We start from the raw sequence: 12,679 nt of genomic DNA on the forward strand, positions 1-12,679 counted from the left end.
CTAGTATAAATATAACATGGGGTAAATGTATTTACATGTAAATTAAATACCTCTACTGAAGCTGGTCTGTACTCACGCATAATGAAAAACTTCAGGAAACGTATTATAAAAGTCATCCCTATCCATAATTTAAGTAGGCATGACTTCCTGACAAATTGAATATTTCTGAAATACTTTTTTTCATTTTAATAATAAACAAATTGAATATTTCTGAAATACTTTTTTTCATTTTAATAATAATTATAATCAGTTAGCAAGTCATGACACATACTCTTTTAACATGGATTCTTAAGAAATCCTGAGGGAAATCTTCAAGTGTAGGCTTAGATGACCTTTTGCCCTGCTTGTAGGGATTCCTTTTCAGGCTGATTTGACTGAGTTCATTCCTAACCCTAAAAATTTGGTGGTTTTGTGATTATGATCTTTGCTGACCTTAGCTCATATTTCTTTGATCAAGGTTAAATTACAACATTTAATCCAATTGCACATTCTCCAATTACCTATTTTATTTTATTAGAATAAAAAACACCTGGATCTTTTTTGCCTTTCTTCAAAACAAAACCAGTAAAAAAAATTTTTTTAAAGGAAATGTGCTTTTAATGAAAATATAAAGACATGCCAGGCTTTAGATGTTCTAAGAGTTAAAACAGAAGTTATTAAGTAGAACCCCTTGAATAATACAAATTAATTTCATTTAAAGACTATTCTTACTTCTGTCAGTATTAGGCATTTGGAGTTGTTAGTGAAATATTTTGAGGCCACCAAGGCACCATTTGGCCTAAAAAAAATTGATTTATATATAAAGATGTCCAATCTTAATTTATCACCTATCATACCTATCATGACCCACTGAAAAATAGAAGAGCTTTTTGCATCATACTTCCTATAAGCCAGATATTAGATAGATGCCCACTTCCTTCCACTTAGCTTTAAAGTTAAGTCTTTTCAATTAATTCACTAAAGAAAAACAGGTCAAAGCTTTTTTCATATCTTTACTCTCTCAGTAATGTGCAACATGAACATAATTTTAAGAAGAAGTCAGAATAACTTAATACACTAGCAATATTAGATTTTAAGATAGGCAAACTTTCAACAATTACCTTCCATTAAATTCAAAAAATTAGCACATTTGTTAATCAAATTAATTAAATAGCTTTTCAAAATAAAAGCAATGCTTTAAATAAATATATTCTTTTTATAACCATAGAACATATCGTTCTGTCAGAGATAACATACATTTTACACTCAAGTACATTATCAATAAGATGGAATAATAACAATGACACATATTCTACCATGGTAGGAGCCTAATTTGTCTCTTCATCGACCTATGCATCTTCCAATGTGTTAAAAGGGCCTTGAAGTTTGTTATTTCTCAAAAATTACCCCACTGTTAGACATCTATACCACTAAATGTGCCCTTTTATCTGGGTGTGGCAGCACACACTCCTGCAACTCTGATTACCCGGGAGGTTGAGGCTAGTGGGTTGCTCGAGCTGGGGAGTTTTGCACTACAGTAGGACTAAAGGCAATCAGATGTCCACATCAAGCCCAGCACCAGCCACTAAATGGTCTAAGGAGGGAGAAATTGGCCTGGGTTAGAAATGGAGTAGGTCAAAACTTCCATGATAATCAGTAGTGGGGCTTCCAGCCTGGGAAAGATAGAGACCCAATCTCAACAATAATGATAATAATGTGTATTATCTAGTAATAGTGGTGCCCTTTACTTAGAGCTATTTCTAACCTTTCAGGACTCTCTGTTTCCTCATCTATAAAATAAGGGGGCTGGCCTAGATGACATCCGAGGTCCTTCCCATCTCTAGAGCTAGAATCCTGGAACTCATGGAACCCCTTGGAGCAATCAGGCACTCTCCATTAAAATTCTTATCAAGACACATTCTCTCAATGGGCCCCCACTGATTAAACAAACCTATCACGAGGCTCGTGGTTTATGAAGTTCAAGAACTCTCTACAGATACCAACACTGAAATTTCAGAACCCCTGAATATTATTTCTGCATTAAAATCCTAATTGCAAGCAGAGCTTTCACTATGTTACTGAGTCCCTAGTTGCTGGGCATTATTTTACTCATGATTGGCTTGTCCACTGAAGTCATATGTGTTCACTCATCTCAGGTGCATTACTTTCCTGAACTCTAATAAATGAATTTTTAAAAAATAAATTTCAAATAGCAATTGCTGAATGCAATAGCTTTGGCGATCTATCCACAAATTCTGCTGGTTTGTTGTTTTTATTGATTCACATCAATACTGTGATTCAGAAAATTTATTCTAATCTATATTTTAACCTATTGAAACATCTATCTATCGGTAAATTTGGCTTCCCTAGACAAGATACATTAAGAGCTCTAAATTAAATGACAAAAACAAGAAAGTAAAATAAGATACAAACCCAGTTACAAGAAATACTCTTCGGAAATTCAGAATTAATAGGGGTGCTAGAAAACTGGGAGAGGAATAACTTAGTAGATGGAGATGTGACATAGAATAGATTCTACACAATCTCTCTCCTTCAATGTGTACACATGTGTGCACACAAACACACAGAGCTCTGATCTATTTTTAAAACATGTCTATGAAAGGGTTTAACTTAGATAAATTAACCACAATTAAATACTGACGTGAAATAATCTGTGTACTTCCAAAACCCTGGAGAGGGCATTCTTTGTGAATTCCTAAATGCTCTAAAAAATAATAATAAGTTCAAGTCCTTGACACAGAGGACAAGCCCAGCAGCTGTGCCTCCACTCAGAGCCTTCCATTCTCATCTCCGGTTTCCTTCTCCTCTATTGCCTCGAGGCTTCGCTTGCTTTTTGCTTCAACACCTCCAGCAGCTGCTTTACTCAAGCCACAGGACGAACACGCTAGTTGTATCTGCTTCATGTTCTCCAGGGCCTCATTCTTGGCATTCTTCAAGAGATCACTTTGTCCCTGTACATAGGTGTAAACATGAACAAAGAAGAAAGTAAGAATGAGACATGATGTTTTCAAAGTGAAATAATTCAAATTTCCTCATGCCATTGCTTGAGTAAATGAATCACAGGTCCATTTCCCCCAAACATATACCCCATATTATTTTGTAATAATAATATATTATTTAAGCTTAAAACTGCACTAATCCCCCATACCTGCAACACTCTCCCTCCTCCATTCAGTACTTACAGACCTTCTTTAGCTTCCTTTAAGTCCAAACTAAAATCCCTTCTTTTATGGAAAGCCTTCTCCAACCCCTCATTGTTCTAGTGCTTTCCCTCTGTTAATCATTTCCTCTTTACCCTGTATAAGCTTGCTTTGTATGTATTTGTTTACATGTTTTCTCCCCTGTTAGATTGTAAGCTCCTTGAAGACAGGGACTGTTTTTTTTTTACCTCTTTTTGTATACCCAGTGCTTTTCATAGTGCATGCACATAGTAGGCATTTAATAAAAGTTGACTGAGACTCTTGTTACCCTGTATGTATATACACACTTAAATGATGTATCTGTATCTATAGATATACATAGACATACATGAGTGTATGTATATACATACATATATTTAATTTGTGTTTTATATATGTATACTATATGTATGTATATACATATATGTATATTGATATAGAATGGGTGCTTAGATACATTACATGTGTGCATAATATCATGTGTTTGACATACATCTATACATACACGTGTGTGCCTGTATGTGTATATATTTATATATATCTTGATATCTATCTATTTAGTGGGGGGGAAGGGGGAGAGGGGGGGAAGAGAGAGAGGTCACCTATGTTTGGTATTATTGTTTGTCCTTCATTCTCACAGAGGACCATGATATAAGAAAGCTAATGCCATAACTTATAAGTGAATTGGATTTAAATGAGGGAGGGCTGTGCAAAGTCATCAGCCTCACCTTCTCCTCAGTGGCAAGATATAGATCAGGATGACTAGAGATGGCCCAGGATGCAGTGGGAGACCCTGGTCTTTTTAAACTCAGGTCTTTCCCAGGTCTCAGTTTGACTGAGGCAACTCCCATTTAGTGAATAAGAAATGAGGCATAGAATGTGTTTGGTATATAATGTGTGTGACACATATATAACATATATGCACACACACATACATATATTGTGTGTTTGATATATAGTGAAATTGATATATATTGTGTGATATATAGTATATGTTTGATATATATGTCAATAGTGTTATACATATAAAATATGGGTTTGATATATTATGTGATATATATAGTATATTTGGTATAGATTAGCATGTTTGAGGTATCTATATTAATGTGTGTTTGAGAGAGAAATATAATGTATGTTTGACATATATTGTGAGTTTGATATGTGTTAGATATACACATATCCTATTAATATATTTCATGTATGCTTGATATAGTTCATATGTTTTATATGTAGTGCTGTCATATATCATGTGTTTTATAGTATTGTTATGCATATATTGCATATATTGTATGTGTATATAAAATGTGTTTGATATACAGCATTTATAATATCTATAGATACTATTAATATTATATATTTAAATAATATATAAAATAAATATGTTATATATTTATATATACTATTACTATTATATATTATCTATATTTTTTTATTAGATAGATATACAAGTTTAGTATATGTGTGTTTGCTTTATCATGTGTGTTTGATGTATTATGTGTTAATATGTAATGTGCTTTATATATAATATATATATTTGATAGATATATGTATTGGAATGATTATATATAATATGTGTTTGATAGATATATTGTGTGTTTGACATATACTAAGTATGTTTGACATAAATACTGTGATATATAGCATGAGTGTTTGATATATGTATAATATGTATATTTATATATACTATGTATGTTTTATACATACAAATAATGTGTTTGCTATATTAATATATGCTTATATAAAATGTGTTTGATATGTGCTTATATATTCACACATATATACACACACATATATACGTATTTATATGAATGTATATGTGTGTATGTATATATCCCATAAATCCTCCACCCTACTGCCACTCCAGTGCCTCACTGTAATAAGGGATTAATCCTAGATTCTAAAAACGTATATCTATACATGTATATGCCTATTGTTAGGCATGACAGTAGGACTTTAGTGATAGATGATAGATAGATAGACAGACAGACAGACACATATATACATACATGTATTATAAAAACACATAGAGAGAGGGGGAGAGACAGACAGACATGGGGAGACAGGCAATGTGATACAGTGAACAGAGGGCCTCAGATCTGGAACAAGTGAGTTCATAAGATTGTAAACAAACAGGTGCCTAACTTCATTGTTGAGGAAGTTTCCTAAATTTCAACAATTTCTGATTTCATCTGTTATTTCTCTGACTGAAGTACATGGAAGTACCCACTCCTCATGCCCACCTGGACACCTCCTCTGTGCCTTAGGAGACCATTTAATTAGCTGCCATAGCTGAAGAATTATCTGGTGCTCAAATCCCTAGTGATGAGTCTGTGCACTTACCTTTGTGAGTGTTCAGAGAACAGATGTACATACATCCTTTGACCAAAAATCGGTGGGAACTTCCATATCTGTGAGGGAAGCTAATTGGCACAGTGAATAGAGAGTGCCAGACCTGGAATCAGGAAGACCTGAGTTCAAATGTGGCCTCAGACACTTCCTAGTTGTGTGACCCTGGGCAAGTCACTTAACCCTGTTTGTTTCAGTTTCCTCATCTGTAAAATGAGCTGGAGAAGGAAATGGCAAAACAATCTGGTAGTTTTGCCAAGAAAACCTCAAATGGGGTGACAAAGAATCAGACATGACTGAAAAACGACTGAACAGCTACAACCTATACTTGCTCTGACCCCAGAGTCATTTCCACAAAGAGATATTAGAATAGAACCTTCGTGGATACTTACATGTACTCATATACATACACACTGATACACATGTATGTATGCGTGCTTATTTTATACTTATTTATATGTGTTTATGAACAATACACTGATATCTTTAAAGATTTTAAATAAATGCAACTCATTTTAATAATGCCTTTAATGTGAATCGGATTACAGAGAAGTATGCTCTGGATAAAACACTGGGTTTGGAGTCAAAATAAATGGGTTTAAATCCCAGTTTTATGGTTAGCCGTGTGGGCAAGTCAACATTCTGGGCCTCAGTTTCCTCATCTGCAAAAATGAGATGATTCCTCCTTTTTCTACTTCATGGTGTTTGTTATAAAGAAAGCTAATTGTAAAAAACAAATACAGGCATTTTACAAATATGAGCTTTTATTCTCATTTAGCCACTATTTCTTTGAACAAAAAAAAAATTTCCTTTCACCCAGTGAGCCAAGACCCTAGTTCAGGCCCACATGATCCCACTATTAGATTTCTTAATGATTGCCTGGCTTCAAGCTTTTCCCTCCACACAGCTCAAAAACTGATATTCCTAAACTATGATTCTGACAATGTCACTCCTGCTCAAGTTTCTGTGGCTTGCCTCTCGGATTAACTTCAAACCCTTCTTTTTGATATGTAAAGCTATTCACCATTTCCTGTCAATCTTTCCAGATTCACATGACTTCCCCTCATATACTCCAGCCAAACTCCCCTACTTACCTTTCTCCAAAGAGAGCATTACAGACAGGAAGACCTGAGTTCAAATCCAGCCTCAGACACTTACTAGCTGTGTGACCCCAGAGTCATCTCCACAAAGAGGTATTGGAATAGAATCTTCATTGATACCTACTTGTATTCATAACATAGACACATCGGATGTCCTTCATGCATGAGCTGCCCTCCTTCCTTCATCTCTATCTCTAGGAATCCTTAACTCTATATACACCCCAGCAAAAGTAATGCCTCCTAGATAAGGCCTTTCCTAATGCACCCCAATCATTAATCCTTTTCCCTGCCATACACAAGAATTTACTTTGTATTTAATATATATACACACACACACACACACACACATATATATATATATGTGTGTGTGTGTGTGTGCATGCGTGTGTGTATGTATGTGTGGGTATACATATATTTTGTACTTACTAGACATGCTGTTTCCTCCCAATGTGACCTAAACTAACTTGAGAAGCTAAGGTCTATTTTCTGTTTTTTTGGTACTAGCCCAATGCTATCCAAGAGGTGACACTATCAATGCTTGTTGAGGCAATGGAATTATAGAAAGAATTCTAGAAAGCATGCTGGACATGGAATCAGGAAGATCTGGGTTCAAATCCCACCTGTACTTACCAGGTGTGGGACCCCAGGCAAATCATTTAGCCTCTTTATGCCTCAGTTTCCTCTTCTGTAGAATGAAGGCATTGGACTCAGAGGCCTCGAAATTCTCTTACAGCCCTAAATCTCTGCTCCTCTGACACTATGAATTCCCCCCAGAATGTCTCTTGCCAGTAAAACAGGTCAGACCCCCCCACCTCAATCACCTTTGTATCCGTACCTATCCCAAGTGACAAATGTTTGTAGAAGGTACACATACTTATTTCAAGAAACAATATCTCTCATGCATGGACTGCTACCAAATGCAATAAGAATAAACTTCCCCCTGAATTCTTTGCTTAATCGGTTTCCTAAATATGATAGCATTCTCAGAAGAAAGCACAGTATCATATTTCCAGTGAATGCTGAAGCACACAAGACACCAAAATCTATATTACACATACATACATATTTTCTCCCCATCACCCTGTGTCTAATATTTCTAAAGCTTCTTAATTACAAAGTAATTGACGAATGCATCACCAGAATTTTCTCTTGGCTACCAATCAGCAGTGTGTATGCTTGAGCACCAGACTGTGCCAGTCCTGGTAAACAGAAGTCAGTTTCTCTAGAAAACAATAGCAAATTGGGGAAAACAATTTGTACCAGCTCACAAGAACATGACAGCATCACCTCCTGATAACCCAGAAGACAAAACGTCCTTGCTGCATAACACGGAGAAAAAAATAGAAAAGGCAGAAGCTAAAAGAGGAAGGACCAAAGGCAGTCAATACTGATGACGTGCTACCTACCATTAAGTATGAAGCACTCCTGCTGGGATTTTAATGCCTTTTTTTAAAAGGAACAATGAGATGTCAGGCCATGTCTCAACAGTCAAAAGACTGACTACTGACTAACTGGCCCTTCTCCCTTCCCCACCCCTACTCTTCATTCCCAATAATAGTTGGACTTAAGCAAAATAGTAAAAACAGATAAAAGTACCATTTGCTCACTCAAACTTATTCTCCCCTTTTTAGTACTAGGCTGCCTATCTCTTCTCTGGCTGTATGAACCCACAGCCATGCTGTTTCTGCCCCAAAAAAAGTGCTATTATAAATATCTGGTGCATTTGGGGCACTTCTTTTTGTTAATGACCTCCCCAGAGTATACATCTATTGTGAGATTCTGTGTGTCAAAAACTTTGGACATTTATAGACCTTATTTGCAAATTTCCAAATTATTTTCCAGAACGGTTATACCAATTTACCACCAACAATGTGTTAATGTGCCTGTCTTTCCACAACCTTTCCAACATCGACTATTTCTGTCTTTTGCCATCTTCTGTGATATGTAATACCAAATGCACTCTCGCTGCAGCATTCCTGCCTTACTATCTCCCTAATGCAGTCCTCACCTTGGCTATTTCAAAACCTCCTCCTCTTTAAGCCCCTAATAACACAACCTACCTCCATCCATGAGAACAACCTTACCGAGTAGATCAAGGGCATCCTACTTTAGTATTTCTATCTCCACTCCTCTGTAACCCATAATTCCTTTGTTTGTTCATTTTTAAGACATCTGAGCAGACATTTTTAAGCTGAGTAGCTAGGTGGCACAGTGCATAGAGTTCTGCGTCTGGAGTTAGAAAGACCTGAGTTCAAATCTAGCCTCTGACACTAACTACCTATGTGAACCTGGGAAAGTCATTTTACCTCTGCCTCAGTTTCCTCATCTGTAGAATAGAGGTTATAATTGCAGAGAATATAATCCCAGGATTGTTGTGAAGATCAAAAAAGGTAATAAGTGTAAAGTGCTTAAAATAGTGCCTGGCACATAGCAAGTGCTACGTAAATGTTACTTTGTGTCGTTATCTAACTCAAGCTGGAAGTGCAGCCCTTACTAACGGGCTCAATCTCATCGCTAATAATCACTGAAGCTTTGACCTACTTCAACTATGACCTGAGTTAGTTCACTCTTTCTCCATGTTCCCAGGTTCCCATGTGGCTCCATGTCCCCAGAGGCTAACCATATCAGTGCCAGACTCAGTTATGACATGTGATCAGCTTTAGCCCTACAGAAGCTCGGAGCTCTTGAATTCCATCAGGACACAAGCCTCAGTACCCCCCCCCCCAGTATCAGGGATCACAGGCATGCATTAACACACCTGTCCTCTATGTCTTTTTCTAGTTTATCTTTCTCCTTCTTGCCAAAGTTGAGGCCAACTGTTCCAGTGATCTCTTCTGCAGGGGTCTCCACTGGACCATTGTTCCATCAGGTATCCACCTTGACAAACTTGTCTTTGTTTTTTTTACCTCTCTACCTTGAAGAAGGAAGAAACTAAGAAGAAAGAGGGAGAGGAAGAGAAGGAAGAAGAGGAGGAGAAGGAGAAGGTTTTCTTGACCCTGCAATTATTTAAAACTGTCATCCTACCTCTTTCTTTCCTTTCACAGCCAAATTTCTAGAAAAAAGTGCTCTATATCCCCTTCTTCTTTCTCAAAGCTCCCTCCCTCTCCTCAATCCTTTGTAATATGCCTTCTGCTTACAATATGCTCCTGAAACTTCTCTTTCCTATGCTTCAGCCAACCTAACCTAGAGTTTTGTAGTCATACCCTGGCATCTCTAGCTTCTGTGAATTTACATATGATTCCTCCATCACTAGAATAGGCTCAGTCATCATCTACTGAAATCTCTCCTCATCCAGGTCCCAGTTCAGGGGTCACATAGGTTCCTCAAGGAATCTGAGTCTGAAGGTAGGTTGTAGACCACCTAGTACAAGCTGCATCTGAACAAGAATATCAATATCACCTACAATATTCCCAACAAGTATTTATCCAGTCTCTGCTTAAGGTCCTCTTACCACTTTGGGGCAGTTCTAGTTAATAGTGAATACTTTTAATTATTCTTGTTCAGTTATTCAGTAGTGTCTAACTCCATGTATGGAGTTTTCTTGGTAAGTATAATGTAGTAATTTGTCATTTCCTTCTCCAGTTAGTTAAGACAAATAGAAGTGACTTGCCCAGAGTCACACAGCTAGCAAGTGTCTAAGGCCAAATTTGAACTCAGATCTTCATGACTGCAGGCCCAGAGCTTCATCCACTAAGCCATCTAACTGCCTCTTTAATGTTTTCTTACAGTAATCTTATTAGATATGAGACATAATTCTAGCCCATTGAGATCTTTTAGGATCCTGAGCTTCCTTCTTCTGCCTGGTCTCCCTCAGTACTCTATAGATGAATCCTTCCCAACTATCTGGTCATAGGTTCAAGAAGGAGCCTTGTCCTTGCCTCCTGATTCCTAGGTCGAGAAATACTTTTCTGCCCTCAGACTTCAGGATGCAAAAAGTTTGAAGTCACCTCCATAATCATTCTTAGGGGTTTAAGTTTCCAAATCACTAAAATGTCTGACTCATTCTTAATATTGGCCTGATCTAAATGTCATGATTGTTTAAAATATTTTACTAGTTTCCTATAACAGTTCGTATGATCCTTATTTGTGAAGTTGACTTCACCATCTAAAATCCTATAGAACCAGGAATCTTAATCTGGGTTCATGGTCCCCTTGGTCTGTGAATAGATTTCAAGAGATATATGAACTTTCATTAGAAATTCAGCATTTCCTTTAATACTTAAAAATATTATTCTGAAGTGTCCACAGGCTTCACCAAAATGCCAGAGCATTCCATGATACCAAATGGTTAGAAACTTCTCTGTAGATATATAGCCGAGCTTCCTCTTTTACGGAAGCCATAAGGTTTGGGAACCAAGCAATCTAAGCCACCATATTTCCCTCTCCATCTTCAAGTCCCTAAGATGCCCCCTAACAGAGGCTATCCCCTTCAAGTAGAACTCCTTTCTCTATCCCAATTCCCATACCTCCAGGAGGTCCTCCAATCAGTTTCTGGTTTCTGAGTCTCCTTTCACTCCTAGATATAACAGATACAGCCAGACTTCAAGAAAGTACGGACACCTCTGCTTTGTCCTGCTGGTTCTCAACCTTCTACTTGGAACCCTAAGTTTCTGTGTAATTTTCTGCTTTTCTGGCTCAGGACCCTTTTATAGGGAAATTACTTTTGGGACTCTAGCATTAAAAAGTGACAGTATGACACAAATTACTCACAAAATTAATACTCAAAAGTAAACAATTTACCACTCCCAATAGCAGCATCATCTGGAACCAGTAAATTATATTAACCCCAAACACTGATTACTTACATTTTTCTAAATTTTGAGAAAATGGAATATAGATATCCTTTATGGATAACCTGCAAATGTTGATTATTCCCCCAAAATAAATATAGAAAAATGAATGATAGATAAGATATTATTTTAGCAACCAAAAAAAGAAATTTGAGTTTGGTCCAGAGAAGACTTGAAAATGTGTACTTTATCTCCTTCCCCTTTTTGAAGAGGTGGGGGACTGTGAGTATGGAATACTATGTATCCTATCAGACATGATTAATTGGTTTTGTTTAACTGGTATTTTTTTCCCATTAAAAAAAATCTTTTGTGCAAGGAATGACTCACTGGGTAGAGAAAGGGAAGATTCAGAAATGAAGATAATATAAAATCAAGATAAATCAATGAAAATAAGATTTTTCAAGATAAATTTATTCACTGAATATAATAAGAATGCAATAGAACATGTTAAACAGAAACAAGCCCAAGAGGGAAGTGGATAATGAACTTGAATGAGTTAATATGTAGATGATTTTGAATAATTCCAAAAAGTACTTTAATATCAAAGAAATAAATCTTCTCTCTATTTCTTATTCAAATAAAAATACTTTGCATTTTGATACTTCCTTTCCCGAAGAAGCAAATATATAGACAATGGAACCTTCATTTACCTGAAGGACCTAGTTTGTCTAAAAACTTTTCATGCCTGGTTAACTATGGGTAGGAGGGGGCATGGGGGCAGAGGAAGGGGTCAGGAAGAGGAAGTTTAAGGAAAAAGTTGTTCTTTACAATCCATCTCACCTCCTACTTTGTTAAATATAATATGCTGAACACAACTGAAAGGGTTAAGTTGTACAAATGTAATGTTCTTGAAACTCAAAACATCCAAAACAGAATTCATCATCTTCCATCTTAAACCCAGTCATTTCCTATCTGTCACTATTTCTGTGGAGAACACTACAATCACCCTAAATCAACTATGTTTGTAGAAGTTCGAGAGTTACCTGAGACTTTTCTCTTAACTTTCATATTCAATCAGTTGCCAAGTCTAGTCAATTCTTACAAATCACTTCTTTCACATCCATCCCCTTCTGTCCACTCTGACAGGCAAAGCCCTAATTAGGTTCCTTCCATTCTAATAAACTAAGATGCATTCTTTAGGAATGGGGGTGGGGTGGGGGTGGAGAGAGACAGAGAGACACAGAAAGGGGGAGAGGGGGGGATAGAGAGATGGGGGGGAGAGAGAGAGAGAGAGAGAGAGAGAGAGAGAGAGAGAGAGAGAGAG

General features: G+C 36.7%; 1 protein-coding gene across 1 annotated transcript in view; it reads right to left on the bottom strand.

Moving 5' to 3' along the window:
* Window positions 1–574: 574 nt before the first annotated feature.
* The window catches only part of PLCL1 (phospholipase C like 1 (inactive)), a 444,953-nt gene continuing 432,848 nt past the window's right edge, over window positions 575–12,679 (bottom strand). The window contains exon 6 of the mRNA XM_069070142.1: window positions 575–2,951. Within this exon, the coding sequence (XP_068926243.1) occupies window positions 2,769–2,951 (183 nt within the window). The 3' untranslated portion in view covers window positions 575–2,768. The remainder of the gene's footprint in view (window positions 2,952–12,679) is intronic.

This window comes from Petaurus breviceps, unplaced genomic scaffold (genome assembly GCF_028583685.1).
Source record: "Petaurus breviceps papuanus isolate PSGF00001 unplaced genomic scaffold, PetGlider_PUasm1.0 90804, whole genome shotgun sequence".
NCBI lineage: Eukaryota > Metazoa > Chordata > Mammalia > Diprotodontia > Petauridae > Petaurus > Petaurus breviceps.